The 27,365-nt window shown below is 51.4% G+C and overlaps 1 protein-coding gene and 1 pseudogene across 1 annotated transcript; one reads left to right on the top strand and one right to left on the bottom strand.

The window, feature by feature from the left end:
• The window catches only part of LOC135292575 (zinc finger protein 208-like), an 837,577-nt pseudogene that overhangs the window by 647,502 nt on the left and 162,710 nt on the right, over nt 1-27,365 (bottom strand).
• LOC135292478 (hydrocephalus-inducing protein-like) lies at nt 580-24,536 on the top strand. The gene is made up of 14 exons (XM_064406679.1): nt 580-648; nt 1,119-1,253; nt 2,667-2,866; nt 4,325-4,449; nt 5,757-5,961; nt 7,136-7,325; nt 11,001-11,224; nt 13,153-13,220; nt 15,375-15,607; nt 16,406-16,506; nt 17,752-17,887; nt 18,334-18,498; nt 21,422-21,648; nt 23,525-24,536. The coding sequence occupies exons 1-14, from the start codon at nt 580-582 to the stop codon at nt 24,384-24,386; spliced, it is 2,940 nt and encodes a 979-aa protein (XP_064262749.1). The 3' UTR covers nt 24,387-24,536.

The following is a 27,365-nucleotide window of genomic DNA, read 5'->3' as shown; positions in this document are numbered from 1 at the left end:
CAATTGCATTCCTGCTTTGGGTTGGAACAATATGTTGGACCCTGACGGGGTGTTAGATTTTGCAGGCTGCCAGATGTGCAGGGGACTGGCCCTGGGCAGAGGGGAATGGATGTGCTTTCTGTGGATCAGTGCCTGCTTAGAGGTGTGTTTCAAGTTGCTTTTGTGACAGGACTGGCTCAGTAGAAAGCACAGTCCAAAGGAGCAGGTGATCCAGGTGGGCTGTTGAGCAGGAAACTGGCAGTAAGACACATGGAACAAAGTGGTTCAGGATTGCCCTGGAGAGGGGCCTTGTGGAGAAAGAAAGGTGGAGAAATCAAAAGAGCAGCTTGGCTTGAGCCTGCTGGAAGCTGATCAAGCAGTTCTTGATCAGCTCCGAGCACAGGTGGGTGAGGCACTGTTTGCCCAGTGTGTCCTGGGCAGATGTGCTCCCCCAGAGTCTGCACTTCACTGGGGATCAGTGTAAGATTGTCCTTCATGAGCCTTCCTCCCAGCAGCTGAAGCTGTCCCTGCTCTCTCTCGCCTCTCCAGCTGCCGTCAGCTGCCCCGAAACAGAGCTTGTTTCAGGTTTCCCCACCAGAGATGGTGTTTGAGAACTTCGTGGCTCGGGAGGTCTCTGAAATGGTGCTGTCTGTGACGAATAAGGACAAGGTGAGTGCTGGAGCTTTAAACCTGTGCTGGAAGAGGAGAGTGCTGTCATTGCCCGAGTGTCCAGCAAAGCAAGTTATCTGCTGCAACACATGCAGAAGAAAATGTCTCAGCAGCTGGCTCTGCAAGATGGTGGAAATCTTCCTGTGCTGGGAATTGTGCCCTGATTTTGGACACGCACTGATGGTGCAGATGACTTGATGTGGTCGGTCAGGTGCTCTGTCTCCATCCTGCTGGTGCTGACCTGCTTGGCCCTTCCTTGCCACCAGGCCCTGCCCCACTGGCCCTGACCAAAATGCTGGAGCCAGAGAGAAGGGATTCAAGTTGACCCTTGTGAATGATGTGCCTGTACCTGCAGAGCTGCAAATGCTTTGGAAAAGGGGTCAAGGAGGGATGTCAGCAGGGCAGGGACAGGTCTCCTGTCATCCTGTTTGCACAAGAGGCAAAATCATCATTTGATGTCTTTGCTGCAGATTCCTCGGCTGGTGAAGGTGTGCATGGAGAGCTGCCCTCATTTCCAGCTGGCAAGCCCCAGGGGTGTGTACCACATGGTGCCAGCAGGCGCCTCTGCCACTGTGCGCATCCGCTTCAGCCCCAAGGAGAACAAGGTGAGCCTGGAGGAGCCCAAGCACAGAATTCTCTGCAAAGCCATTGTTTTCCCTGCACTCTGGGTGCAGCCCATTCCATGCTGGGAGCTTGGCTCCAGGCCGTGGGCAGGCAGCCTGCAGCCAGTCCCAGCTTGGCACGGGCTGCCAGGCACTGCAGCCAGGCCTGACAGGCTCTGCTTCCCCTCCCTGCACATCCCTGAGCATTGCCAAGGGAAGATGCCCAGGGAACAGGATGAAAATGACAGAGGGCTGTTGATAGATGTTGGGCCATCTCTAGGTACAGTGGAAGGGGTTTCATGATGATGGCAAACACTAGAGGAACAAAGAGGTCTGAGAGCTTTCCTCCTTCCTGCCTGGCAAGAGCTTCCCTGCCTCTCCCTGGGCTGGAGCAAGGACGGTGCTTTTTCCCAGCCTCTGCTCTGCAGCCTTGCAGCTGTGCTGTGCCAGAGCACAAGTGAGCATGGTGCAGCTGCAGGGCCAGGGCAGAGGATGTGCTGTACCCATGAGCCCGGCCTGGCACAGGCACCCTGGGCTCTGGGTGCCCTTGGCCAGCAGGAGGTTGCTGAGCTGCAGGGACTTGGACAGCTGCCTGCAGGAGCTGGTGTAGGGCAGGTGCAAGCTGCAGGCAGAGCTGTGAGCCCAGAGCCCGTGGCAGTGACACTGCTGTGCCTCTGTCTTCATGCCTGTGCCTGTGCTTGCTCTGTCAGCTGGCACCCATTGCGTGCCAAAGGTGCTTTTGCCTGGAGGTTTGAACAGCAGTGCTGAGGCCCCGGCAAGTCTGATCTCCGTGCTGGCATCTGCAGGCTTGTTCATCCAGAAGGGTTTAGGCCGTGGCATGGAAGGGAGGAAGCCTTGCAGGGAAGCCAAGAGAGGCTCTTTCCAACAGCATCCTGCTGCCTCTTAGCACTGTTCTTCTGCTGACTTGCTTGGAGAGGCAAAGTTGGAGGGGAGTTCTGAGGCACCTGATGTTTCTGCACCAGGCCAGAGATGCAGGAGCTCTTTGGGTCCAGCTGTTTTCTCATCTTCCTTTTGCTGCTTCCAGTCAGTTGAACATTTTGTCCTATTCTCAGACAGTGGGAATATAGAAACCTAAAGAGGAATGTCCTGTGTTCCCTAGCTCCATGTTCCTTAGAAGAAACGTAGGAATTCTTTAACATCATTAAAATGTAGAGTAAAACTTATGGTGGCCTAGGGCAGTTCTTTGTATGACCCAAGTGACACAAGAGCTTAATGCCACAGAGATAGGTTTTGCAAAGTGCCCTGGTGCCTTTAAAATGTGGCATATTAGTCGAGCTTAGTGTTTATTTTGGGGTGGAATAGCTAAATTGATGCCCTTGAAGGGAGTCCATTTTTTTTTCCTGCCATGGGGATGGCACTAAATGCCCTGTGCTGAGGCAGTTTCTTTGCCTGCAGGATTATTCCCACCAGCTCATCTGCATGACTACCAGTGAAAGGATCGTGGTGCCAATTCGGGCCATTGCTGCCCGAGCTGTCCTGGACTTCCCTGAGCAGCTGGACTTCTCCAGGTGTCCAGTCAAGAGCAGCACCCAGAAGACTGTGCTGCTCCACAACACTGGGAACCTGGAAGCTCGTTTCCAGCTGAGCACCCAGAGGTGAGGCAGCCCATCTGTTCTTGTGCAAAGGTTATCACCTCTGGGTGATAGCAGAGTTGGGAAATGGCAGCAAAAGGAAGCAGAGCATCAGAGCTGCTGCCCTGCAGCCCTGGCTGGAAGGGAGCAGGATGGATGGCAGCTGCTCTTGCCTTCAGTGTTCTTAGCAGGATGCAGCCTTTGAGCTTTCTCTGTCCCAGCTTTCCTGGAGGCTGCTGGAACATGTTGGCAGCTGGCTTGCACCCTGCTGAGCACAAGCAGCTCCTGAAATGCTTTCTCAGCACTGTCAGCCAAACAGAGCCATTCTCTGGGAGGCCACAGGCACGTGGCTTTGCAGGGGTCCCTGCATCAGATGCCCAACATGAGCTGTGCTGCAGGCAGCCAGTGCAGCTCCTGATCCTGAAGCTGATCTGATTTCCCTTGTCAGCTGAGGGCATCAGTCACCTCTTGTGTTCCATGATGAACCTCTGAAAGCTAGTTTAAAATTTCGTAACAGATGATTTAAATCTCTGAATCAGATTATGCCCCCTTTCATTGAGATTTCTTTTTGAATACTCTGAAGTTGCTGTGTTTCTGCTGTTTTTTTGTTTTGGTTTGTGTTAAATGTTTGCCAAAAGATCATACAAATGGACCTAGTTAAAAAGCAGAAGAAAACAAGCTATTCAAACCCTCTCCATACCTTATCTTTTCTGCCTGTCACGTGCAGTAGTGATTAATGGAAAGGGCAGATCTGAGAGGATGAGAAGTGTCTTAAGGAACAGCTCACAATGGACAGAAAAAAGGCCAAAATGTAGCCTGTCAGCCCCATCTCTTGGCAGTGGTTTTCATTTGGTTATGAGAGTGTCAGGGATGTCTCCTTCACAGCTCTTCTATCTTAGATCAGCTTTCATTGAAATGCTGATCAAATGTGCCCTTTCTAGGCTAAATCAGGATGTTTTCAAGGTATAGTAAACCAAAGAACCACACTGCAAATTCAACTATTGCTTGGTCTTCAGGGGAAAGTTCCTTCTCCCTGTGTGATTCCTAGGCTGTAATCTCCCAGGACAGGGAGTGCCCTAACATTTGCATCTCCTGAGATGAGGTTTATAGGCAGCAGGAAAAGAGAAATTCCTGAGGCAGACAGTGTCCAGTTGTGCCTGCAGATAGCTCTGAAGCCTCTCTGTGCTCTTCAGAAAGCATTCTCTGATGGGATTGCTGGCAGTGGGAGCCCTGAGTGTCACTGCAGAGAGCTGGATGCAGAGTGTGGGGAGCTGAGGCCATTTTGCCCACAGGATGTTGTGAGGGCTGGATCTGCTCAGCAGTGGCTCCGTGGCTGTTTCTGATGCTGTCTGTCCTGGCTGTCTTCTGCTGGCTGTGCTTGGTTTGCTCCCTGCTTGCCCAAGGGAGCTGCAGTGAGCTGCAGTGCAGAAGGAATCTGCTGGCCAGCTGTGGCCAGCCCTGATGGCTCTCTTTGTGTTGCAGTCCTTTCTCCGTGGCTCCGGCCGCAGGAGCTCTGGGCGCTGGTGACACCGTGCAGGTGACAGTGGGATTCCACGCGCTGACGGCCGGTGACCATTGCGGGTGCCTGGCAGTGTGCTGCAGCACAGGTGAGTGCTGGGCCTGCCCGGCCACAGGACAGCTCTGCACCACGGCTCCCTGCTGTCCCATCCCCTCCATTCCCTCCAGAGGTGCCTCCCCTGCTCAGCTTCACCCCAAAGCAAACGGAGAACTCCTTGCTGTTTGGGGGCTTGAGAAAGTGCATCCCCTCTAACAGGCTAAGATTTTGGACTCCTGTTTTGCTGGGAGTTGCTGAGTGGAGGAAGGAGGATCCCTGATTCTCCACTGCCATGTGGCTGTGCCTGGGTGAAGGTTTCTTTTATTCCTGGGCAATGCTGTAGGTGAGCTCTCCATCAGATTCTCTGCAATGCAATGGATTTCTAGCAGACCTCTGTCCCATATGCTGCTTCTGCACTGGCTTGTCACAGACCCTTTTCCTATGTGGCCCTTACACATATATGTAGTTTCTGTCTAACAACATTTTCAAGCCCTCAAGTTCCTTTTTTGTGGCAAATCAAAACAAATTTTTCCTGTCCCCATTTCCCAGGCTGTTCATGCTGTAGCAAACCTCTCACATCTATCTCCCATTTGATTTCTAGGCTGAGGAACCCCATTGAGTCTTCCTGCAGAAACTGCTCTGTACTTAGTAATCTTTCCTTTGTTCCCTTTTTTATTTAATTTGCAGTGCTCCAGCTTGGTTTTTGACATCAGAACAATATAAAATATTGCAAGGCTGATGTGGTTGTGGGTTTGGACAGGGAGATGATGATGATACTGATGCTGATTTTCCTGGTGTTCATTTTGTAGTGGTTTGTCCTATTGCAGAGCCAGGCTGGTTGTGTTTCCTCACCTGGGTCCCCTCCTGCTGTGGGCTGTCACTTCACTTGTTCCTCTGGGCCTCCTTTTGTTGCCCACCTGCCGCCAGGCATATTTGCTGGTCAGCAGCAAGGGATGCAAGGGATCAGGAGAGACAGAAGTCTGGTGGGATGCCCGGGGAGGCCCTGGGCAAGGCAGGACTGAGCAGGGCTCCTCAGCGTCACCTGAAGGACTTTGGTGCAGAAATCCCAGTGATCTGAGTGGGTCACCAGAGCACATGGACCAACCCCACTGTACACACTGTCACCCTGGGGCCACAGCTCTACAAACACACTCAGAAATAAGGTGTTGAAGGAGCTGCCCAGGACATCCCCACGCTCTACACCCAGAGCTGTCAGGATGTGATCCATGGACTGATCCACAGAACTGCTCATTCAGCTAAAAACTGGGACACTTTCTTCTGTGACCTGTGGTTTGCTGCGTTCCTTGTGCTTCCATCAACCAGTGAGCTGAGCAAAGACTCCCCTTTGCTTTGTTCCAGGTGAAGAAAGAATCCACACACACCTCAAAGGAGAAGCTTTGGATGTCAACATTGGGTTGAGCACAAGTTCTGTGGAGATGGACAAGACTTTGATCACCATGTCAAGCCACAGAACTGTGTTCATTGAAAACAGGAGTAACATCACAGCCCACTTCCAGTGGAAGGCTTTTCCTAGTGAGGAAGAAGAGGATGAAGAGAAGAGGAGGTTGGTTTGAAAGATGCATTTCAGTGAGATACATGGCCCAAGACTGAAAGGAACGTGTGGCCTCAGGGGGGTGTTGGTGCTTTTGAATGGTTTAGGCCAAGTAAACCATCCCTGGCACCAGGGTGTGTGTCTCTGGGCTTTGGGAGCTCAGCACTCAGCATTCCAGTTCCATTTATACTCCAAGCATGGATGGCATTTTGGGAAGGAAAGGTTGATTGTGATGACTGGATTTCCTCAGGTTCTAATTGGGCTCTTGTCTCTCTCATCTTCTTCCCACGTGACCTGGCAACATCCCTAAACATTTAATGAGTTTCCAGCCCCTCTTTCCACCCTCTTTTTTCCCCTTAGTTCCTTGAAAAGCTCCTTGTCCATCCAGGCTGCTTGTCTCCCCTGTCCTGCTGTCAGAGCAGCTTTTGAGATCTCCGAGCAGAGAGGACTTTTTGAGGAGAGGAGATCGTGCAGGATCCTTTCCCTGTCAGGACATTCTATCACCATGCAGTGGGATGGGAGCCAAAAAGCTCTGGATGATGAAAAGGTCTCTCCAGGAGTTTGCTGTCTCCCTCCTGCACAACAAAGTCCCTTCCCCTCTCAGAGCCTCTGTTTTCATGCACATTGCATAGAAAACCTTGAATGTCACTGCAGGGATTTGGTGCCTGAATTCATCAATTTCCTTTGGAAGTGCTCTGGGATGCTCTTGTGAAAGGCAGAGTAGGGAACAGGGCAGGTCCAAAATGGAAGAAGCAAAGAGTGCTGCTGGTCCCACGTAGCTGCAAGGCAGCTTGGTCTCCCCTTGCCAGGGAAGCCCTGCAGTGGGTGCTCTGTGATCTTTATCTGCCTCCCCCGAGCAGCTCAGTGGGAGGAAAAGCCAGCTGAGGTGGCTGGTGGATTCTCCCTCAGCTGTGGCAGAGGCTTTGAGCCAGGAGGTTCTCTGGAGGGCTGCTGGCTTTGGAAAGCTCCCCTGAGCTTGCAAGTGTGGAGTAAAAGTCCCTGCAGTGCCAGTGAACAGCAAGTTATCCCTGATCCATCTGGGACCCTCGTGGCTTGGGGTCAGCCTTTGCTGGGGAGCTGCTGCTGCTCCCACCCAAGTGCTTTGCTCTCCTGCACTCCCACTTCTCTCTGCAAATCTGTGCCTTATGAAACCATCTGCTGGCCTTGTCTCTCCCTGGGGCTGCAGGCAGTGTTTGCTGCGGACACCCAAAGAGGTGTCAGAGGAAAATATCACAGAGGAGAAAAGCACAGAGGAGGTGAAGGGCTTTGGTGGAGGTGACACTGCCCTCCTGAGCAGCATGGTCCAGGAGGAGATGGCAAAGGTGCCAGAAGAGCCCATGCTGTTCTCCAATGAGGTTTTTTTCATCAAGCCAATGGTAAGTGATAGCTGAGAACCTCATTTTCCTCCTCCTCCTCTTCCTCCTGCTCCTCCCAAGCACCCAACCCCAGCCCCCCTTGCCCCGGCTGCGGTCACTGGGCAGATCCTCAGCTGGCCCATGTGCTGGGAGGGAGGACATGGAGTTTCTGGAGCGGCTGCAGAGCTCCCTGCTGAAAGCATTTCTGCCCTGGAGGGTCAAGGCAGGGCTGGGAGCCTGACAAAGCCCAGCTCTGCTGCCAGGGCTGGAGCTCAGGGCACTCCATGCGTGTCCTTGCAGTGTCACAGGGAGCAGTTCTTGTAGGGAGGGGCTGCCCCCACACGTGGGGCTCAGCAGAGGCTGTTGCAGCACTGCCAGCTCACACACTGACCTGAAGCTGGCAATGGTTGGCTGGGAAAAGGAGGCCAAACTCAGCCCAAGGTTAATCCCAGAAATGCCAATGGCCTCCTGTAACCACGCCTTGCACTATTTCTGAGTCTGCCTTCCAGTGTCATCTGTGAGCCTGGACACAAGGCTGGAAGGTTTCACTGGGCCTTTTGAGTTCTCCTGCACACAGGGACAGAAAACCTTTTCCTTTTCTGTTTCTGCAAGCAAACTGCCACGTGCTGCCATCAGCCAGAGCCCTGATTCTGAGCACTGGCATTGTGAGAGATGATGAATGCCTGGTGTGTGCACAGTGCAAAATCCCTTCTCCCCTTGGAGTAAAGCCCAGAATAATCCCAACCTCTGCCTTCTTTCAAAACAGCTTGACTAATGTTTCTATTTCAAGGAAGGGGCTCATGTTCTCTTCTTGGTTACTGCTATGGCCCATCTAAGGCCAAGAGGCAGCAGTGCACAGGGGCAGTTGCATCCCAGTGCAGCTGACAGCAGCATGATGTGAGCAAGAGCTTGTGTCAGAGCAGTAGGAATCTTGTGGAGAGTGGGAGCTGATCAGCTGAGCATTGAGAGCTTCCAGCGCTGTGTTGAGCTGCCTTTGGAGGGTTTCCTTGGGCTCCTTGTGTTGTTCACTATTTGATGCTCTAAACAAAGGCTGACAGGACTGTGGTTGAAAACAGGAAATGTGAAGTTGGAAGAGAAATGTTTTGCTGTCTCCTTGTGTTGCAGGAGGGAGAAATCGGGCCGAATTGTTCGGCTGAAATCCAGGTGACCTTCAAACCCCTGGCAGCTCTGGAGTATGGAAGTGTGGCTTACTGCAGCATCTCAGGTGCAGCTCCTTTGCCCTGCTTCTCTCCCCCTCAGTGCAGCCATGGTGCAAGCCTGAGCCCACTGGGCTGGCCTGGCAGTGCTGGGAAGAGTCCCTGGCCAGCAGGGCAGTGCTGGCACATCCCCAGTGGCCCTGCAGCTCCCAGGGAATGTCCCGTGCAAGGCCAGGGCTCAGAGTGCTGTGTCTGGGTTCCTGAACCCAGCACAGCCCTGACAGTGCAGGGAGAGGTTTTGATGCCATGCCTTTGCCAGCATTTCCTCAAAGGCCAGAGAGCTGCAGAGCAGAGCAGCTTTAGTGAACAAGCACTAAGCCCCTGCAGGCCCCTGGCCTCCAGGATGGCTCCACTGGACATGGATCCATCATCAGGTGGCAGGAGCTGGGTTAGAAATGTGCTCCCTGAGCCTGGCTCAGCTCCCACTGGCCAGACAGCACCAGAGCAGAGGTGGCTGAGCCCCACTGAGCCCAGGCTGTTGGTAGAAGGAGCAGCCTTGGCCAGCAGCTGCTTCTCTCCCTGTGTGGGAGCTGTCACCTTGCAGCTCTCCGTCTGTGGAAACAGCCCAGTGCTGAGGGTCAGAAGGTGAGGACTTGGGCAACAAAGTCCTGTGCTGCTGGGCCAGGTAGTTTGGTAATTGCCAAGCTCTGGATGAGCTTTGTGCCTTCACTGAATGGATTTCCAAGCTCCTCTAGGTGCATGGGAAGGAAAGCACAGAATCCTAGGATGTTAAGGATGGAGTGGACCTTAAAGATCATCTAGTGCCAAGTCCCCTGCCATGGGCAGGGACACCTCCCCCTAGAGCAGGTAGCTGCAAGCCCCATCCAGCCTGTCTTTGAACACTTGCAGGGCTGGAACCTGCACAACTTCCCTGGGGAACCTGCTCCAGTGTCTCACCACCCTCACAGGAAAAAATGTCATCCCAAATATCTAACCTAAATTTCCTTTCTTTCAATTTCTACCCATTACTCCTTGGCATGCCACTCCAGGACCCCAGAGATGTTTGAAACTCAGCAAACTGGTGGCTCCCATTGGAAACCAGCCCGAAGAATGGGTTAGGAATTAGAAGTCAGCCCCAAGGGATATCTGCTGAGGGAAGAGAAGGGTCCATATCTTCTCCTGCAGCATCAGGAGCTGGTAGCATCCAGCTCAGAGTCAGGGACTAGCGCTGAGGCAGCCTGGAAAAGACAGTGTGACAGAGGGAATGCTTGTACTGAAATGGACATCTCTCCCCAGGCCGTGAGAGCAGGCTGCCCCTGCAGCTCAGAGGGGAAGGCCAAGGACCCTTGGTTGAGCTCAGCTGTGACACTCTGGAGCTTGGGGACATTTTTGTCAACACCCCCCATGTCTGTGAGGTGAGCAGCAGGGCTGGGGATGGATGCTGATGGCTCCTGAGGCAGCAGCAAGCCTGGTGGAGCTGTGGAATTCCTGCCAAGCTGGGCAGTTGTGAGCAGGGAATATTTGATGTGCTGGTCCAGTCTGGGGGGTCAGAAAGGTGTGTCTGTTGTTCATGAAGGCCCAGCCCCTGCTTTTGGGCAGCCTTCCTTAGGGATCAGCTGGGAGGCTTCCTGCAAAACAAGCCCTTGGCAGGTGAAACCAGCACTGGGTGCAAAAGCTGCATGTCCAGAGGCTTTTGTGGCAGTGCCAGACACAAGGCACCTTTGGACTGGGCTCTGCAGAAGCAGCTGGAACCAACTGGCTGCCTTTGAGCTTCAGTCCACTGCCAACAGCTTCCAGTCAGGGTCTCCTGCTCATTCCTGGAAGTCCCAGGAAAGCCTTGGGAGTTCTGTCCCTTGCTGACAGTCACTCACTTCAGCCTTGGTGCATCTCTGGCTCTGGAAAGAGAAAAGTGGTCCTGGGAATAAAGCAAAGGATTTTTCTTCCTCTTTGCTTCCCCCACAATAATGCTAAGCTTGCAAAAAACACCACAAGAGAGCAACTGAAAAGAGGTAGAAAATGAGGCACTACATCAGGGCAGACACTTTCAAAAGGTTGTCTGGGGAAGAGAAAGACATCCTGAGTTTTCTCACCAAAAGATGGTGCTGTCTGTACATTTTGATGCTGATGCCTCATTACCAATGTCTTCTTTTCATGGTGTGGGAAAAGGTGAATGAATGGATGGTGCTGTTGGAGCTGTGCAGGCTGGGGCAGCAGCAGCTCAGTGCTGATTCACCAGGCAGCTGCAATCACCCCACGTTGCTCTCAGGGCCAGGTCTCCATGAGCAGGGTGATGCTGCCCAGAGGTGCACTGCTCTGTGTCCATGGGATAAGCCCAGGGTGATTGCAGTTCTGTGCAGCTGCCACTGCTTTGCATGAAAACCCAAAGGCAGAACTTGTCCTCTTGTATCTTTTGACTTCTGCCATTCAGCAGCACAAAGCATCTTCTGCCTTTCCTGGCTGTTCATTGCATCCTTAGACAATAGCTCCCAAGAAGGGAAGATTCCACATGGATTTCCACTTTGCTTTCTTGCTGCTGCAGGTGAACCTGATCAACCAAGGAGCTCTTGATGCTCCCTTCAGCTGCATCCCTTCAGCCACAAAGGTGGGCTTGGGCTTCAAGTTGGCACCTCAGGAGGGCATCATTGCAGCACGTGGGAGCCAGACTCTCCAGATCTCCTTCAGTGCCACCGTGTTGGGGAGGTTTGAGGAAGAATTCCGGTTCAGTGTGGCTGGATCTCCTACGCCTGCTATCCTGACCATCAAGTAAGGACCCTGGGAGCTTGGTGGGCACATCTGGAGCTGTCTCTGGGACATGCCCCAGCTGCCTCCTGTTGGGGTGGAGCAGAGAGAAAAGGTGTTTGCTGAGGTCTTCATCTCTGCTCTGATGCTGGCATTGCTTTAGTGGGAGGATGCCTCCTGCCCTGTGTGGTACCTGGAGCTGGAATGACTCCTCCCTGCAGGGATCTCCCTCTGCCCTGGGCCATGGCAGGCAGTGGGATGGATCAGCTTTGGGCAGCAGCTGCTCTGGGATGTCCCAGCTGAACAAGGTGCAGGGCCCCCAGGGCTTTGGAGATGGGCCAGCCTGGGGCATTCTGCAGCAGCAGCAGTGCTTTTAAAAACTTCTGTCAATAATCCATGCCAGATGGGCAGCAGCAGCCTCACCTCACCTCTCATGGCCATGCTGTGGGGCACAAGCTGTGCTCCCAGCTGCTGTGCCCAGAGTGCTCTGGTGCCTCCTGTGCACAGCCAGGCAAGGGCTGATGTGGGAGTCAGGGAACTGTGCAGCAGGAACTGTGCCAAGGACTTGGGCATCATCCCCTGGGCTGGTGCCATGGCAAGAGATCATCCTGGCCCAGCACAAGGGACAAGGGGTGATGATAGGGGAGGCAGAGCTCAGTGCTCAGCACCACAGCAGCACGAGGCCCTGTCCCTGCCAGCCTGAGCCATGTGCTGCTAGGATAATGCAGTGGGAGCAGGAGAGCTGAATGCTGGCTGCTCTGCAGCTTTGGAACTAGGCTGCTGCTCTTGGGAGGCACTGGGGCAAGGCAGTGAAGAAATGAAAGCAATCTGCACTGGATTATAGCAGTAAGATAAGGGAGATGGATGAAAAAGAACAAGGAAGTTATTACTTCACAAGAACAAAGTGGTGAGTAGGTCTGCCCCCAGTGGAGAAAGAATGATGCTGGCTTTGTTCTTGGAGGAAAAGTGCTGCTTTTTTATTTTGGAGATCAAGAGGGAACCTTCCACCATCCAATAATTGATTCTCCTCTGTCCCTCCCCTAAACTGGTGATGGGATGTTTGTGCATCAGCAGCTTTCTCCTTGAGCAAGGGCAGGTGTCTCTTGTTGAGATGTGTGGAGCAGAGCCAGGGGCAGTCCTGTGAATCCAACAGAAGGCACAGGTCACTGGGCCTTGATTTTTAACCACAAGGCAGAGTGGGCATGGATTGGCATCAGCCATGAAATCAACTGGGGAGTGTTGTGCAGCTTCAAGTGCTGCTTTCAGTGGGTGTTGGTGACTTTTGCAGTGTGTCTGCTGAGTTCAAGGACAGGTGAGGTGCTGTGCTAGATTCAGGACCCCCTTGTTTGGTTGTTGAAGCTGTTGCTCTTGGCTGTGCCAGCTGGTGCACTGCTGACAAGCTGGTCCTTTCCTCTAGGATTCATCTGTGCCCTGTGTAGAAGTGTTGCTGCTCTTTTCAGAGGATGTTTGGGGCTGCCCTGGGTTCATGTGTCAGAACTGTGTCTGTAATGATGGTGTAGGTCAAACTCTGCTGAGAAAGCTCCTCCATGGGAACAGCAGTTCCAGCTAAGAAGTAGCAAAGCAGGAACCTGTGTCTGGCAGGGCTGGTTACAGAAGTTTGTGGGGACACCTTGATGTCCATCCCATTGCAGATGGGGAAAGTGAGGCCCGGAGCCATGTCTGGCTGTGTGTTCAGGGTCCTTCATGGGACCAGCAGCATCCCGGGGGCTTTTCCTGCCTGCCCTGTGCCCAGAGCCCATCAGTGGCTGTTGGCTGCTGGCCACTTGGCTTTAGCTGCCTCCTGTGCCCAGGGGCACTGTGCTGAGCACATGGTGTGTGCTGGTTTGAAAGGCACGGTGCCCTGACCCCAGGTTGGTGCCCCCGAGCCACGCCAGCCGGAGCTTTGCAATCCCTTGAACCAAGGCATTTCCTGCTCTGTCCTCGCCATGCAGGGGCAGCGTCACTGGACCGAGTTTGCACTTCGACCTCCCTGAGCTCGACTTCGGGGACATCTCCTTTGGTGAGTGCTGCCTGGGCTGGGACACAGCGGGAGGGATCTGTGCCTTCCGAGAGAAAAGCATCCCTCCCTCCTGCTCTGCCCCAGCAGCCTCTTCAGGGTGGGAACTGCAGGGCTGCTGGTGCCGCAGGGAGCATTTGGCCATTGTCAGATCAAACAGAAGCAAGGCATAGAAAGTCAGGATTTTCTGGTGTCTCTGTCCTGCTTGAAAAGACAGATGTCTGCCAAGGAAGGTGGGAATCTTCCTGGAATGGAAAGATGAGCCCCTCCCTCCAAATGATGATACCTTTGAAATGACAGGGCTCCCGGGCAAAACTGTGGGAAAAGGAATAACAGTTCTTTCCTAGACTATATCAGGAGAGCCCAGAGAACAAGAGCAGACGTTTGCCAGCTGCCAAGTCCCGTTTTTGTCCTTTGGTGCGGTGAGGATCCCAGCAGGAGGAGCTGTGGGCTCTGGCAGGGCAGTGATCCCCCGCCAGCCGGCAGCGGCAGGGAAGGAGGGAAGGAGGGAAATGCTACTTTTGCAAAGGGACAGAGGGCAGGGGGATGTGGGCAGTGGCTCAGAGCAGCAGGCAGCAGCGGGGAAGGCAGGCAGGGTGGGTGCCAGGCTGAGCTGCAGCCAGGGCAGTGCCGGGGCCAAGCACACAACCTCCCGCAGCAGCACGCGGCCGAGCTCCCATCCCCGAGCGGGAGGAAGGGAAGCTCCGCTCCCTGCCCAGCCTCAGCTCCCACTGCACAGCGCCCACGGCATCACGCCACGGCTGCCAAAAACCCCCAAGGGAAAAGCCCACCCCCAGGGCCAAAACCCCCAAAACCCCTATCCCCCTTCCCAGACCAAGGGGAGCATTCACTACCAAGCCAAAACCCAGAACAAGGAAGGTCATGGACTTTTTAAGGAAACTACTTGCCTTTCCTGAGCTGCTTCTGTCCCCCCCTGCATCACCATGGAGGCACTTGTCAAGTTGCCTTTTTGAAGAAATGAAACAAGTAAGGCAAGAGATGGAACTATGGTTCTGAACCAGGAGATCGATCCTGCTGGATCTGCTTTCATTCCTAAGGTCTCTTCAGCTGAAGGCAGCTGTTGTATCTTTGCTTCTTTGGAACTGTTGACTGTTGTCTGCATGCGGTGAACTCAGTCTCATTGGAGGTTTTGCCATCTGTGTTTGTCCTTGTTGTGCCTCTCTTGCCTCCCTGCTGGAGTCACTGCTGGAGCTGGCAGTGCTCACTGGGATGGGCACAGAGAAGCTCTGGTTTGCACCTGCAGTTGTTTTTTCTCCCCATCTGTGTTCCAGTGCCTCTTGGTGAGCAGGCCCAGGGAGAAGTCTCCTCCCCACAGAGCTGGCCTGGCCAGCCCAGCCAGATGTCCACTGCAGAGCAGCTTGTGGCTGCTCTCCAGGCTCTGCAGGACATCCCCACCATGAGTGGCTACATCTCTGGCTTTCCAGCATGGAAAGCAAATCCCAGAGCTCCAGTGGGGTAAAGCCTTGCAGGCAGCAATCCCAGTGAGCAGCATGGGTGTGATGTCCCCGTTTGTTGGGTGAGGTGGGACCTGGTTCCTCATTGCCAATCTCCAAGCAAGGCTTGGGTGTGCCCCCAGTTGAGTGGGCTCTGAGCTGTCTCGTGCTCAGTCTGTTTGGCCCAAACCAAGAGATGCCTTTAGGATCCTGCGGAGAGAAGCTGCATTGGGGTGCTTTGCCTCACGTTCTAGTTCCTGATTCCATCCTCACTTTCTTTTGCTGTAGCTTCTTCTCAATGCTGACTCACTGTTTATCTATCTTGAAAAGGGTGGGAGTGGTGGCAGGCTTAACAGGGAATTTGACAGCTTGAATTCTCAGAGGAAATGCTCGGTCTGGGTGCACACTCATCACTGGGAGATCACTGGTGCTGGTTTGGGGCAGGTGAGGCAGCTCCTCCCCATCGCCAAGAGAGAAACTTGCAGTGTTCAGCAGGGCTAGGAGTGGGCATTTTCAAGGCTGCAGTCTGCAATCTGTGTCAAAGGGAACTGAGTGACGATTCATTCCTCATGCAGCTTCTGGGTGAGCTGTAGTTCAGATAATCCAGAGCTAAACTCCAGTGCCACTTTCATCGTGCCAGGCCATTCCCAGCAGGATTCAGGCCACAATGGGAGCCTCAATGGATGTTGGTGTCCTTTCCTAGGCTTTCCCTACACCCAGCGCTGCCGGCTCACTAACAGCTCCCCGGTGCCCGTGACGTTCCAGCTCCGCATGTCGTTCGATGGCACGCAGCCGGCTGTGGACAGCGTGGATCAGATCCGCTGCCACAGTGACCCAGCCTGGAGGAAGGGCGTTCACTTGTATGTGGAGCCCCGGGAGTTTACCATCACTCCCAGCCAAGGGACCATCCTGCCCCAGGGACACCAGGACATCCAGGTACGGGCAGAGTGCAGCCAGAGACGCTTCAGCACCAGGGCTGCAGCTGCACTGGAGCGTGGGAGGGCTTTAGCTCTGCTGCCAGCTTTGAGCATGGTGTGAGTGAGAGATCTGCACTGCTCTGAGGCCTCTGCTAGCTGCCTTACTCGGGGTGTTCCTCAAGGAGCACTGTTTTCTTTCCAAAATCATATGCTGAGGTCACATACCATATGGTCAAGGCCAGAAGTCACTCTTGGGTTCTTGAGAGCCATTTATTTGATTGCAAGTGGGCAGAGCAAAGATGAGGGCAAAAGGTGGCTGTTAGAGAGATGTCATTGTAGAAAGCAGTTAGCTTTCCTTCTTGGTCTGATTTCCCCTCTCCCGGGGAGCAGAAGGATTTGTGTTCACTGCAGGAATCTCCAGTGGGGACAAAAAACTCTGCAGCCATGAACTGCCCAGCACCTGCTGGGCCACACTTTGCCCTCAGCTTCCTGCTGTAAAGCTGAACTCGTTGTGTTCAAGTCAGATTTCTTCTGCATTTATGTCATTGTAGTCAGATGAGAAATTGGCCCCTTAATTTGAATACAGTGGTTCATAGAGCTTTAGTCTAATGTTTTAATGTAGCTGAGCTATGCCCTGATAGCGAGGTGTGTTTAACACATCTGCTATTGCCAGAAGGCTTTTGTTGCTTTGAGACTGTGCTCTACACATGGAGCAGCAGCAGAATTAAGACAAAATCTTCCCTCAAGGGCTGGAGGATATCACACGTGGATAATGAGCTTTTGTAAGGAAGAATTTCCTGTTCTTCTCTTCCACCAGGTGACCCTGTGTTCCAACTCGGTGATGGAGTTCTACAGGAAAATGCTGGTGGATCTGGAGGGTTTTGGCAAGGGAGTGGCATCATTGGTCATCACAGCCAGGTACCAGCCCTTGCCTGGCCTCCCCCAGCCCCTGCCTTGCCCAGGCTTTGCTGGCTGCAGCTGCCAAGGAGAAGTGCTGGTTCATGAGCTCATGTTGTGCCAGCTGGGCATGAGAAGAGCAGAGCTTGGACAGCAGCCTGTGGTGAAAAGCAGCCCTGCTCCCAGCCCAGCAGGGTCCTGGGCCCTTTTCTGAAGGCACCAGGAATGAGATCATATCTTGGCCTGGCTTTTGGTGCTTGAGGTGGAACAAATTTCCCCAGGGCCTCCTCTCTTTCTTGCTGCAAGAGGTGGAGTTGTGCTGGGTGCGAGCACTGTGCATTGGTTTGGGACACAGCAAGCAGCCTGCTGAGAGCCAGGCTCTGGTTCTGTTCATGAGGGCACGTGGCAGGGGGGAAGTGGCTGCCAGCAAGAGTGCTGAGGGCAAGGTCTCAGGAGGGGAAAGCAGCCCTTGGTGTGGCAGCTCAGCTCTAGATTTTCTCCTTCCCTCTGCTTCCCACTCTGAGCTTGAATGTTCTCAGGGTTGAGATCAAAAGTGGTTGTTGCTGCAGCAGAATTCCATCCTGCTGTGCTGCTGTGGGTGTCAGTGGAATGCCAGGAGGGATGCAGTTCCCTGGGGCTGTTCCTTCTCCCATGCAGAGCCATCCAGGCAGTGCCTGGGCTGGCATTTTGTCAAGCAGGTGGGCTGGGGACAGTCAGTGCCTGGAGCTGTGGAGGGAAGGAGCCAGGGAGCTGTAGGGCCTGGGAGGGGCTGATCAGCCACTCTGGAGGGCAGCTGGTGTCTCGTGCCCTCCAAGGCTGGGGCAAGCAGCTGAGTTCCCAGGCAGGGCAACAGCACCATGGCAGAGAAGGGAGTCATTTTTCCTGGGACACTGGAGTTGTGTGTTCCTTGAGCATTAGTGAGCTCTGATCCTTGTTGGGAAGGCTCCCCCAGAGCTCATGGGTCACTGGGAGTGTTACAGGAGTCCTTGCAAGCCTTCCTGGGGAAAGGAGGGGCTGAGGCAGCTGTGGGACAAAGTGCTCTGCCTGGGGCACTTGGCAGCCTCTGGCTGCTGCCTCTCAGGGTTTGCCCCTCCTTGACAAGACCTGTTGGAGTGGGAAGACGTAGAAGGCAATTATCACTGCAGGGCTGTTCAATGCCCATTTGACAGTGACCAGTGTGTTATGCTCTGTTTTACAATCTTTGGGGGTAAATGTTCTCCATTCTCTCAGTATCTCTGATTCCCCTGGGCTCATCTCTTTGTCCAGATGTCTTGTTCCTAAGCTGCAAGTGTCCCCCCACGTGCTGCAGTATGATGAGTGCCTCCTGAAGGTGCCCTACGAGAAGAAGTTCATCATTAGGAATCCCAGCCACCTGCCTGGCTGCTACGGGCTTATTGAACAGGTTTGGCATCCCATCCACCTCCCCCTCTCAAATATTATTGAGGAGCTTATTAGGGGGAAAAAGGGTTTGGACGTGACCTTGCTGGTTTCTATTCAGTCTTAAAGATCTGCTGAGAACAGGATCCTACCCGAATGTAAACTTGAGGATGCAGTTTAACCTGCTGAGGGAACAGTTGATGTTCTAGTCTTCAGGGTGTTTTCTTGTGGGAGATCTTAGAGGGCTGTGAAAGCTGCTGCATCCACAGCCAGCAGTGCCTGTGCTGGCAGTCTCCTGGCAGGATCCCCTGGGAATGCTAAGCCTACAATTCTTGCATCTTGTTTGTGCCTTTTACCTTTGTCCTGGGCATTTTTAAACACGTGTGTCAGTTGCTGTTGCGGTGGATATTAGGGAGTGTAAAGTTTCTTCAGAGGTGCCTCTGAAGCTGCATTTCATTGTGTCTCTTGCAGAAACGCAAGGAGGACTCTGCTGTGCTCTACTCCAGCCCCAGGCCCTGTGGGATTGTCCAGCCTCACAGCACTGCAGAGATCCCAGTGCTGGTGGAAGTGCAGGCGCTGGGCACGCATCGCACCAATGTTCTCATCGGTGTGTTCGGGGATGAGAGAAACCCACTGGTGAGTGCAGGGGAGATGTGTGCCTCTGTGCAGCTGCTCCTGGCAGGCTGCAAAGGGCACAGGGATTCTGCTGGGGAAAACAGGCACAGGCTGCTGTGGAGAAGGCCAGGAGGGATGGGTGGCACAAACAGCTCGTGCCTCACGGGTGGTAATCTCAGTGTCTGGCACAGAATGTCGTTGGTCTGAGCTGGAATCCAGGGTCACTTTAGTGCATTACTCTTGAAAATGCTGTTAACTTTGGAAACATCTGTTTGAAAATGGCATCTCTCTGAGCGCAAAAGAGGATGTCAGAAGACTTCTGGGAACCTTGAGCTTTCTGTAAAAAAAAGGAAGGCTGGCATTTCAAGAGTGGTTGCAAGGATTGAAACTTATATTAAAACATAAGGAAATGACAATGGCAAATTCCCTGAATGGCACCAAACATCTGAACCTGGGCCATTGTGGCACTGCATGTAAATCAGTGAACAGGAAGGACAGGCAATGCAGGCTGTGCCAGGGAGCATGAAGTTTGACAGAACAGTTTCTTTCAACTCTGAGGCTGCTTACCTTAAAGAGGAGGGTTTCTCCCCACCAGAGGAACCAGTTGTTTAACTGTCAGCCTGGCCATAACTAGAGATTTCTTGCAAAGCTTTTACCTTTGGGCCAATCCTTTGTAGTTGGAAAGGTTCTCTTACCTTGATCCTTTTAAATTTGAAGGTGAACATGTAATTATCTTTTTCTTTTTTCCCAAAAGCCCAGCATTTCAGCTGGAGAGTGGTAGCTGTCCCTAAAGAAATACCTTGAGCAGGGATGAGCTGTTTAAGGATTTTAGTTTTCCCTGTTGTGGTTTGTTTGGGTTTTTTTTTTAAATCTTTCTTGCCTGCTTCCTGGGACAGAGAAAAAAGTTATGGAGCTCTGGACGGCTGGCAGAAACCTCCCCAAGCCCAAGGCTGATGGAGTCTGGCAGGATCCCAGCACTACAGCCGATGTATGTATGTCTGTATGCATGGGGAATGCCACCTGAGTCCCCTGGGAGTGTTGGAAAATGTCAGCCAAGCCCCCAGCAGTGTCAGGGAAACATTCCTGATAAATACCTGCTGGAGCTGCAGAGTTTCTGGCGTTGGGTCCTGGGGGGGCTGTGCTGGCTGTGCTGGCTGTGTCTGCCCCTGGATGTCTCAAATCTGCCCTTTTTGCTTGCCTTCTCTGTCTTTTCCTCTCCCACTGTGCTTTTTGCATGCCCACAAGGTGTTCATCCCTGTCCTCTGCAGTTCCTCAGTGCAAGCAGTTGCAGCTGCTGCAGCAGCTCAGTGTCATTCCTGGGCTGCCTTTAGAGCAGACCTGCTCCAGCCTGGATTGGGAAGGGCTGGATCAAAGCATTTCTCAGTTCAAGGTGCCAGCAGCCAGCCAGGGGCTGCATCCTGACCAGGAGCTGCTGGTGCAGGTGTCCCTCCCTCCCTCCCACTGCAGGTCTCTGTTCACAGTTACCTTCTTTTCCAGAGATGAGCTTCACCCACCTAAATTCAATCCCCAACCACCAAAGGAGATGAGAACATGTTTGGATTGCCCAGCGTCTCGATGGAGGCACTTCAAGGCTGGAAAGCAGGAGGCAGCCACAGCCCTGACTGAAGAGCAGGATTTGACCCAGTCTTCAGGAGTAGAGGTGGATTTTCTTGTACACCTACTGCTTGTGCTGCCTCCTTAGCCTGCCACCAGCAAGTCATGCTCCTGCTGAGCTCCCTTTTTGCTGCCCTGCTGTCCTGTGCCCTGACAGTGGCAGACAGTGGCTGGACATGGGGGGAGTGGGAGGGAGAAATAGGAGAGTTTTCCTTGGAGAAGCTCACTCAGATTCTCCAGGCCTGTGTTGAGTGTGGCATTTTTTGCCTTGTTGCCTTCCCAATGCAAGATGAGGCTTTTATCTGCATCATGATGGGAAGAGCTGCAGCTTCCTTGCCACAGCAAGCTGGGATGAGTCCTGATCTCCATGTGCCCTCTTCCCAGCCCAGCCAGACTCCCTGTTTGCAGGTCTCTGCTGTCACCCGAGAGCTGCTCTTGCACTGCTGGCCCTGAAGCTGTCTTACAAACTGAGACTTGGCAAAGTGGCTGTCTCTTCCTGCAGGCGTAGGGAATGGCTTGTTTTTCAGGTGCCACCACAAGCTCCTGCAAACCCTCACCTCCCAGCAGGCCTGGAGGGATTCAGGTGCTCCGTGGGCGCACCTCACACTGCCCTGGAAGCGGAGAAGGGAAGAGGGAATCTGTCTCCCTTGCACACTGTCAGTGTGGCAAGCAGGGCTGGAGCTGCCAGTGCCACTGGTGGCCCTGAGCATTGGCCACAGAGGGGCCTCCCATCCCTGCAGGCCCAGCACAAAGTGCTGCTGGAGCAGCTGGGTGTTGGAGAGGCCGTGCAGGACACGTTGTGGGGCTGCCCAAGGACGCTGTGCAGCACCTATGGAGGGCACTGCTCCCCCTGCAACTCCTCAGGTGGTGCATAGGAAATTTTTGCAGGAGCTTTTGCTGTAGCACCTTGAGGAAGCAGCATTTAAATCAGAGAGAGAGGGGAAGAGCCTCAGGAGTCAGATGAGCTGGGCTGGGAGTCCTTTGCTCAGCTCCAAGAGCTCTCACTCTGAGTCTCCTCCTTTTCTAAAAGCAGTAAGTTTTGAAACTTTTTCAAGGCAAGTTGTGCATCAGAGAGAATTTCTAGTGCCAGGAGACATCCCAGTTCACTTTCATGTAATGTACTAATGAATGCATTGACCCGTGAGGATGGGAGGAGATTTTCCCCATGGTCCCTGCACTGGTCAGTGGCATGGATGCAGGATGAGATCAGGGTGATTCTGGCAATGTTTGGAGAATAGGCCCCTCTGGCTGCAGCTGCACTTTGCTCCAAGATGCTCTTCTGCATCCATTTTCACGCTCAACAGCTCCATCTCTCCTGTCTTCCATGCAGGCTTCCAGTATCCTGCCAGTGTCAGGTGTGCTGCAGCCAGGAGAGAGCCAGCAGGTCTCCTTGCCCTTCTCTGGCCACCTCAACAGCATCTCCAGTGCCACGGCGCTGTGCCACGTGGAGGGAGGCCCCAGCTCCGAGGTGCTGGTGCCCGGGGAGGCCTCACGTGTCAGCTGCTCCCCGAGCCCCCAGGAGATCAACTGTGGCTCTGGGGCACCTCTCAGGGAGAGGTGAGTAAGCCTTCCATGGGTTCCTGCTCTCTCTCCATGGGTTACTGTCCCTGCAGGGCTTCCCTGCTCCAAGGACTCTGAGCTCAGAGGTGCTGCATAGCAAAGGCCAGAAGCAGCACAGGGATGGCCACTCTTAGCTCCCTGCCTCCCAAGAGAGGAAGCACCTTCTTCTGTTGGGACAGAGCATCTTCTTCTCTAGTTTAGTGGTGAGCCCTCCTGGCTCAGATGCTGCCTTCAGGGAGCTGGGCTCTGGCCCTGCCTTGGCACTGCCTCTAGAGGTGTCTTTAGCTCCATGGTGTTGAGTCACATCTTCTTCATCATCTCCCTTCTTCACCAAAACAGTGGGATTGTGGTGTGGGCAGGCGTGGGGCACAGACCAAACCTTGGTTTGGGTGCTGGTGCTGCTGCAGATGAAGTCCTTGCAGTGCTGATCTGCCAGGGTTCTCCTGATGGTGGGACAGCAGCCATAAAAGCTCCTGTCCTTGGGGCTCCCCTTCAGCTGCAGCAGTGGGCAAGCACAGGAGAAGCTCTGCTCCAGCAAGGCAGCCCAGCTCAGGACACAGAGGCAAAGTGTGCAGCTGGGAGTGGGGGCTGCTTAAAGCAAGCCTGTGCATCAGGACTTCCTTCAGGCCAGGCTGAAGTTGGTTTCGTGGGGAGGAGAAGGATGAGGCTGCTTCAGATGGTTTCCATAGCAGACAGCACCAGCTGGCTTGGTCACAGCTGGCTTCCAGCAGGAAATCTGGCTGACAAGAGCCTGTCTTGCAGGAGAGCAGTTCCTCCAGCCTTTGCTTTCTGACTGATAGGACTATTCTCATTTAAGATCAGGCTATGAGTTGTTAAAACCGAGGCTCATGGACAGAGACTCTCTAACTCGTTAAAGTTAGAAAGTGGTATGTTTATTAACCCCGGTGGGTGGCACCAGAGTCGTCCCTACAAGGCGTGACCGTGCTGTACAAGGTTCTTTGCCCTCTCTTTATTTCCCAGGATCTTACATACAATACATGTGCACAACCCCAGCACTTCCCCTCCCTGCTCTGTATTAAAATGAGGTCATTAGTCCTTCACACCTGTGCAATTCTTCTCTGGAATTGGGTTGGTGGTCTCCAATTGGGTCAGTGGTCTTAAGGGATGAAGTCAGGAATGTCTTCATCAGGTCTCTGTGACCCTCTGGCACCATCCAAGGTCCCCTGCTTAGTGACTGATTGACATAAAGCCCAGGTGCTAACCATTGTTCTACGGGTTTCAGTATGTTCTTCGAACAGTTCACTTACTCCACTTCCTTCTATCAAGAAGCTCATCATGGTAAACAATATAACAATCAGCTCTGGCTTAAGCATCTAATCATCATTAACCTATGATCTACCTGTCTAACTGACATCCTGATCAATGTGAATTGCTTCTAAGCCTCAGCTGAAATCTGAACTCTTTAAATTCTTGCTTCAGCTGTGCCCAGGGAGAAGGGAGCTGAATGAGCTGAGTAAGAATTGCAGGAGAGATCAGCAGACATTGGCACTCTGTGCTCTGCTTGAAACTGGGAAGTCAAGAGACAAAGGGCGTTTTCAGGCACAGCGCAGAGAGCTGGTGGATCAGCCTTTGGCAGTGGGCTGGAGGTGTCTGGCTGTGCCTGGAGAGGGAGCTTGCACAGTCAAGCCCTTCTGATGGCAAGGCTCAGGCTTGGCTGGTCCTGGAGGTGCCCTTCCACCACTGCCCTCCCTTGGGATGTTCCCAACCTCTGTGGGTTGAGGAGAATTCACGGAAATGGTCTGGCGCTGCTGCCTGGCCTCAGGGTCAAGGAATGAAGTGCAGGGCCAGCCAGGACGAGTGAGCCCAAGGTTCTGGTGGTGACTCTCAGCCATGTTTTCTGTTTTGTCTGCAGAAGGGAGCTGAAGCAGCCACCTCAAAAGCTTGAGGAGGAGGCAAAAGCCTTGGCGGAGGAAGTGAGGCAGAAGGAGAAAGAGAAGCAGAAGAAAGAAAAGAAGGGTGTCTCTGTGGGGAAGGAACCTCCAAAAGCAGAGAAGGGGAAAACCAAACCCCCAGAGAAGAAGGAAAGCAAGGCCCCAGAGAACAAGGACACCAAAATCCCACCAAGGAAGGAAATCAAAGAACCAGAGAAGATGGAAAACAAACTTCCAGAAAAGAAAAACAAACATCCAGAAAAGAAAGAAACCAAAATCTCAGAGAGGAAAGAAAGCAAAGCCCCAGAGAAGAAGGAAAGCAAGGCCCCAGAGAAAAAGAACACAAAAGCATTAGAGAGGAAGGAAACTAAATTCCCTGAGAAGAAGGAAACCAAAGCCCCAGAGAGGACGGAAAGCAAACTCCCAGAAAAGAAATACAAACCTCCAGAAAAGAAGGAAACCAAATTCCCAGAGAGGAAGGAAAGCAAGGCCCCAGTGAAGAAGGACACCAAAGCATTAGAGAGGAAGGAAACCAAATTCCCAGAGAAGAAGGAAAACAAAGTCCCGGAGACGAAGGAAATCAAAAGCCCAAAGAAGGAAAGCAAAGCCACAGAGAAGAAGGAAATGAAAAGCCCAGAGAAGAAGGAAAGCAAAGCCCTAGTAAAAAGGGAAATCAGAATTCTAAAGAAGGAAACCAAATCTCCAGAGAAGAGAAGCAAACCTCCAGAAAAGAAGGAAACCAAATTTCCAGAGAGGAAGGAAATCAAAATCCCAGAGAAGGAAATCAAAGCACCAAAAAAGAAGGAACCCAAAGCCCTAAAGAAGGGGGAAGCCAAAGCCTGAAAGAAGGGAGGAACCAAAATCCCAGAGAACCCAGCTGAGCTGGAGAAGAACTCTTTATTTTATTCACACAACTTATTTTATACAGTTTGCCAAACCTAATGTGCAACTTTAGGTAGTTCATCGATTTCTTATTACTAGTTATGCCAGTTATTCTGTTGGATAATAAAATATATTTTACTTGTGCATCAAATCTCTCTGTTGTATTCTTTGTATTGTTACCTATTCTCTTCACTGATTCTCATGGGACAAATCCCTTGTTCTTGCAGGTGCATTTGTTTTTCACCCTCAGATCAGATTGTTCACCAAGTCTCATTCTCAAAATAACTTCACATGGGAACTTGTGACTGCTTAGCTGCACTTAGAAGAGATGACAGGCCAGCTGTTAATATAGCAGAAGAAGGCCTGGTTTCATAAGGCCTTTCTTTTATCATTATTCTACCTGTCTCTGACATCTCCCCCTTTTTGTTCATTTGAAAAAGGCTCGTATGTTCTGATGTTGAAACAGCTCACTCTTGGGAGGGTATGATCTCATGAAGGTTATCACTCGTTATCTGTTAGATATGGGATAAGATACATAAAAGACCAATTCCAATCAACAAAACTTACCCAATTCTGTCAAGTCATTGACACAGGGTTTTGCAGCATGAGCAAACAAAAGAATAATGTCCAATGTCTCTTAGGGAAATGGAAAGAAATGACCATTGTTTCCAATTAGCTGAGAAGTAGGAGAAGGTCCATTAGCTGGAAATGTTGATCTTGGACATCACTGAATGTCCTCCTGGCAGCTGGAACAGGGAAGAACTGAAGAAGGTTGGGAGGAGCACTGTCCCATGATGATGCCATGAGGCTTTTGTTGGCCAATTGCCTCTGTCAGTTTCCAGGCACAGCTGTGTCTTGGCAGTCCTACTCCTGTTCCTGTTCTGGCCACAAAGGCTGCAAGGGGATGAGGTTATTTCTCTTTCCACTGGGCCTCATTTCTTCAGAGCTGATCAGTATCTGATGGAATGAACAGGTGACTGCTTTGAGCTGTTGGTGATAAAACACAGGCATCTCTTCTCCTGAAGTTAATGAATCAATTAGGCTTCCCTGTGGACACTCCATTGGGATTTAGATGGGATGACCTTTTTTCCAAGTTTCTAATGTAAATATTGCATGATTCAAAATGTTAGTCATCCAAATTTCTCATGTACATATTGCATTATTTGAATGTTCTTAAGGCGTTCATTCCTCTTCTTTTTTGTTTTTTAAGAATGAGATGCATGTCTTTTGTTATGAGTATGAAGAAACAGCGTAGTAAAATAATACACGTAGTAGACAAGAAACTTAGAGCAATTAGGAATAATTTAGATACAACGATCGGGAATATTTCAAATAGCGGACAAAACTAACAACATAGGTGGAATGAAATAAACAGAAATCTCTGAAATAATGTACCATCATCCCAGAGTCTGCAAACAGCTGACAAACCTCGATTCAGTGGGGACTTGGATAATTATTTCCAGATCATAATTCCCAAGGTCCCTTTAAAAATAGTTCAACTGTCATGTACAGATGGTGAAATTGCAAAGTCAAAGCAACTCCAATCTAGTTTTGATGCAGAAAACATCTGGGTCTGTTGGCAAATTCCTGTCCAGGTAGAGCTAAGGCCTGGCCACCACCCAAGCTCTAAGTGGGAGAGAATTCCCTAAATGTAATTTTAAACAAGGCTCCTAAGAATAGCACTTAGGAGTAAAGGTCTAGGGGTGAAAGAGGGATGAACCATCCAATAGCCGTCTCCTCCAAAATCTCCTCAGCATGGAGATGCTTTAAACACAGCAAACTGTTGGAGTGGTTCTGTAATAACAATTGGGACTGCATCTGATTGCTTAGAGTAGATGTCACAATACCATCAGTTTAGAGAAGACTTCTGACAAAGCTGAGATATCATTTCCTGGAACTCTGAAAAATACTTGAAAATCATGAGGCAGCACTAGGTCAAACCATGGAGCCCCAGTGCAGAGCCCAGCTAGAGGGGTAGTCTGGTCTAAGAGATACATGAGCAGCTAGAGAACAAAAGAAGGATCCTGAAATGACACGTGTCTTGTAGATAATTACACCAAAAGATGGTAAAACATATGAAAAGCTGGCTATAAAAACAGGAATAGAAACATGAATGTATTTATGACACAAAAAATGCAACAAAGGAAACACTGAACAGCTCACTCATAAAATTTATGATATCTCAGATTAAATAACACTCAAACCTGATATAAATTCCTTTCGACATCAATAGAGCTTAACAAGATGAACTCAATAAAACCCAGTCCTAAAAGGATTTCAAATTAATAAACATAATTTCATTATCACCTTAGTAGAACAAATAGCACACTCAAGAGAACTCAATGTTAATTACTATTAATACCGAACATAACTGGATCCATAAAAAGCTGGAATAGATCATTGCTGAAATGACGTAAAACTGAATCTTAACATTTATAAAATCTACCAAAATTTACTTAATAAAACTTAACCTTATTCAAGAAGGTAACTGAGCGTTACAATATTTGGCCTTAATTTAACAGAATTCAAATGAACATTCTTAAAAGTTATAGATATGACATGATGTAACTCAGTCTAAGGTTATTAACACAAAAAGACAACTTAAAGGTGAACAAGCTGTAAGTGAAATAACAGCATGATGGTCTGCTGGAGGGATTAAAGTTGTAACAAGCATATTAGAATTAGAAGTAAATCAGTTATGAGTAAAACCCATGGTAACTGCAAATTCCATGGAAACAGAAATTCAGTAACACTTTTCAAAGTGCAGGGTTACTGGGAAATAAATATAATAATGTGCAATTTAGCATATTGCTGAACAACTCAACAGCTTTTAGTGACAGTATCTGGCATCATTTTATATGGCAAATGTGTTAGCATTCTTGTTAAAGAGATCAGACCATGTTAAAATTTGATAGGTAATAAGGCGCTGCATTTACCGCT

This window comes from Passer domesticus, unplaced genomic scaffold (assembly GCF_036417665.1).
Source record: "Passer domesticus isolate bPasDom1 unplaced genomic scaffold, bPasDom1.hap1 HAP1_SCAFFOLD_37, whole genome shotgun sequence".
Lineage (NCBI taxonomy): Eukaryota > Metazoa > Chordata > Aves > Passeriformes > Passeridae > Passer > Passer domesticus.
This window is presented reverse-complemented; position numbering and strand designations above follow the sequence as displayed.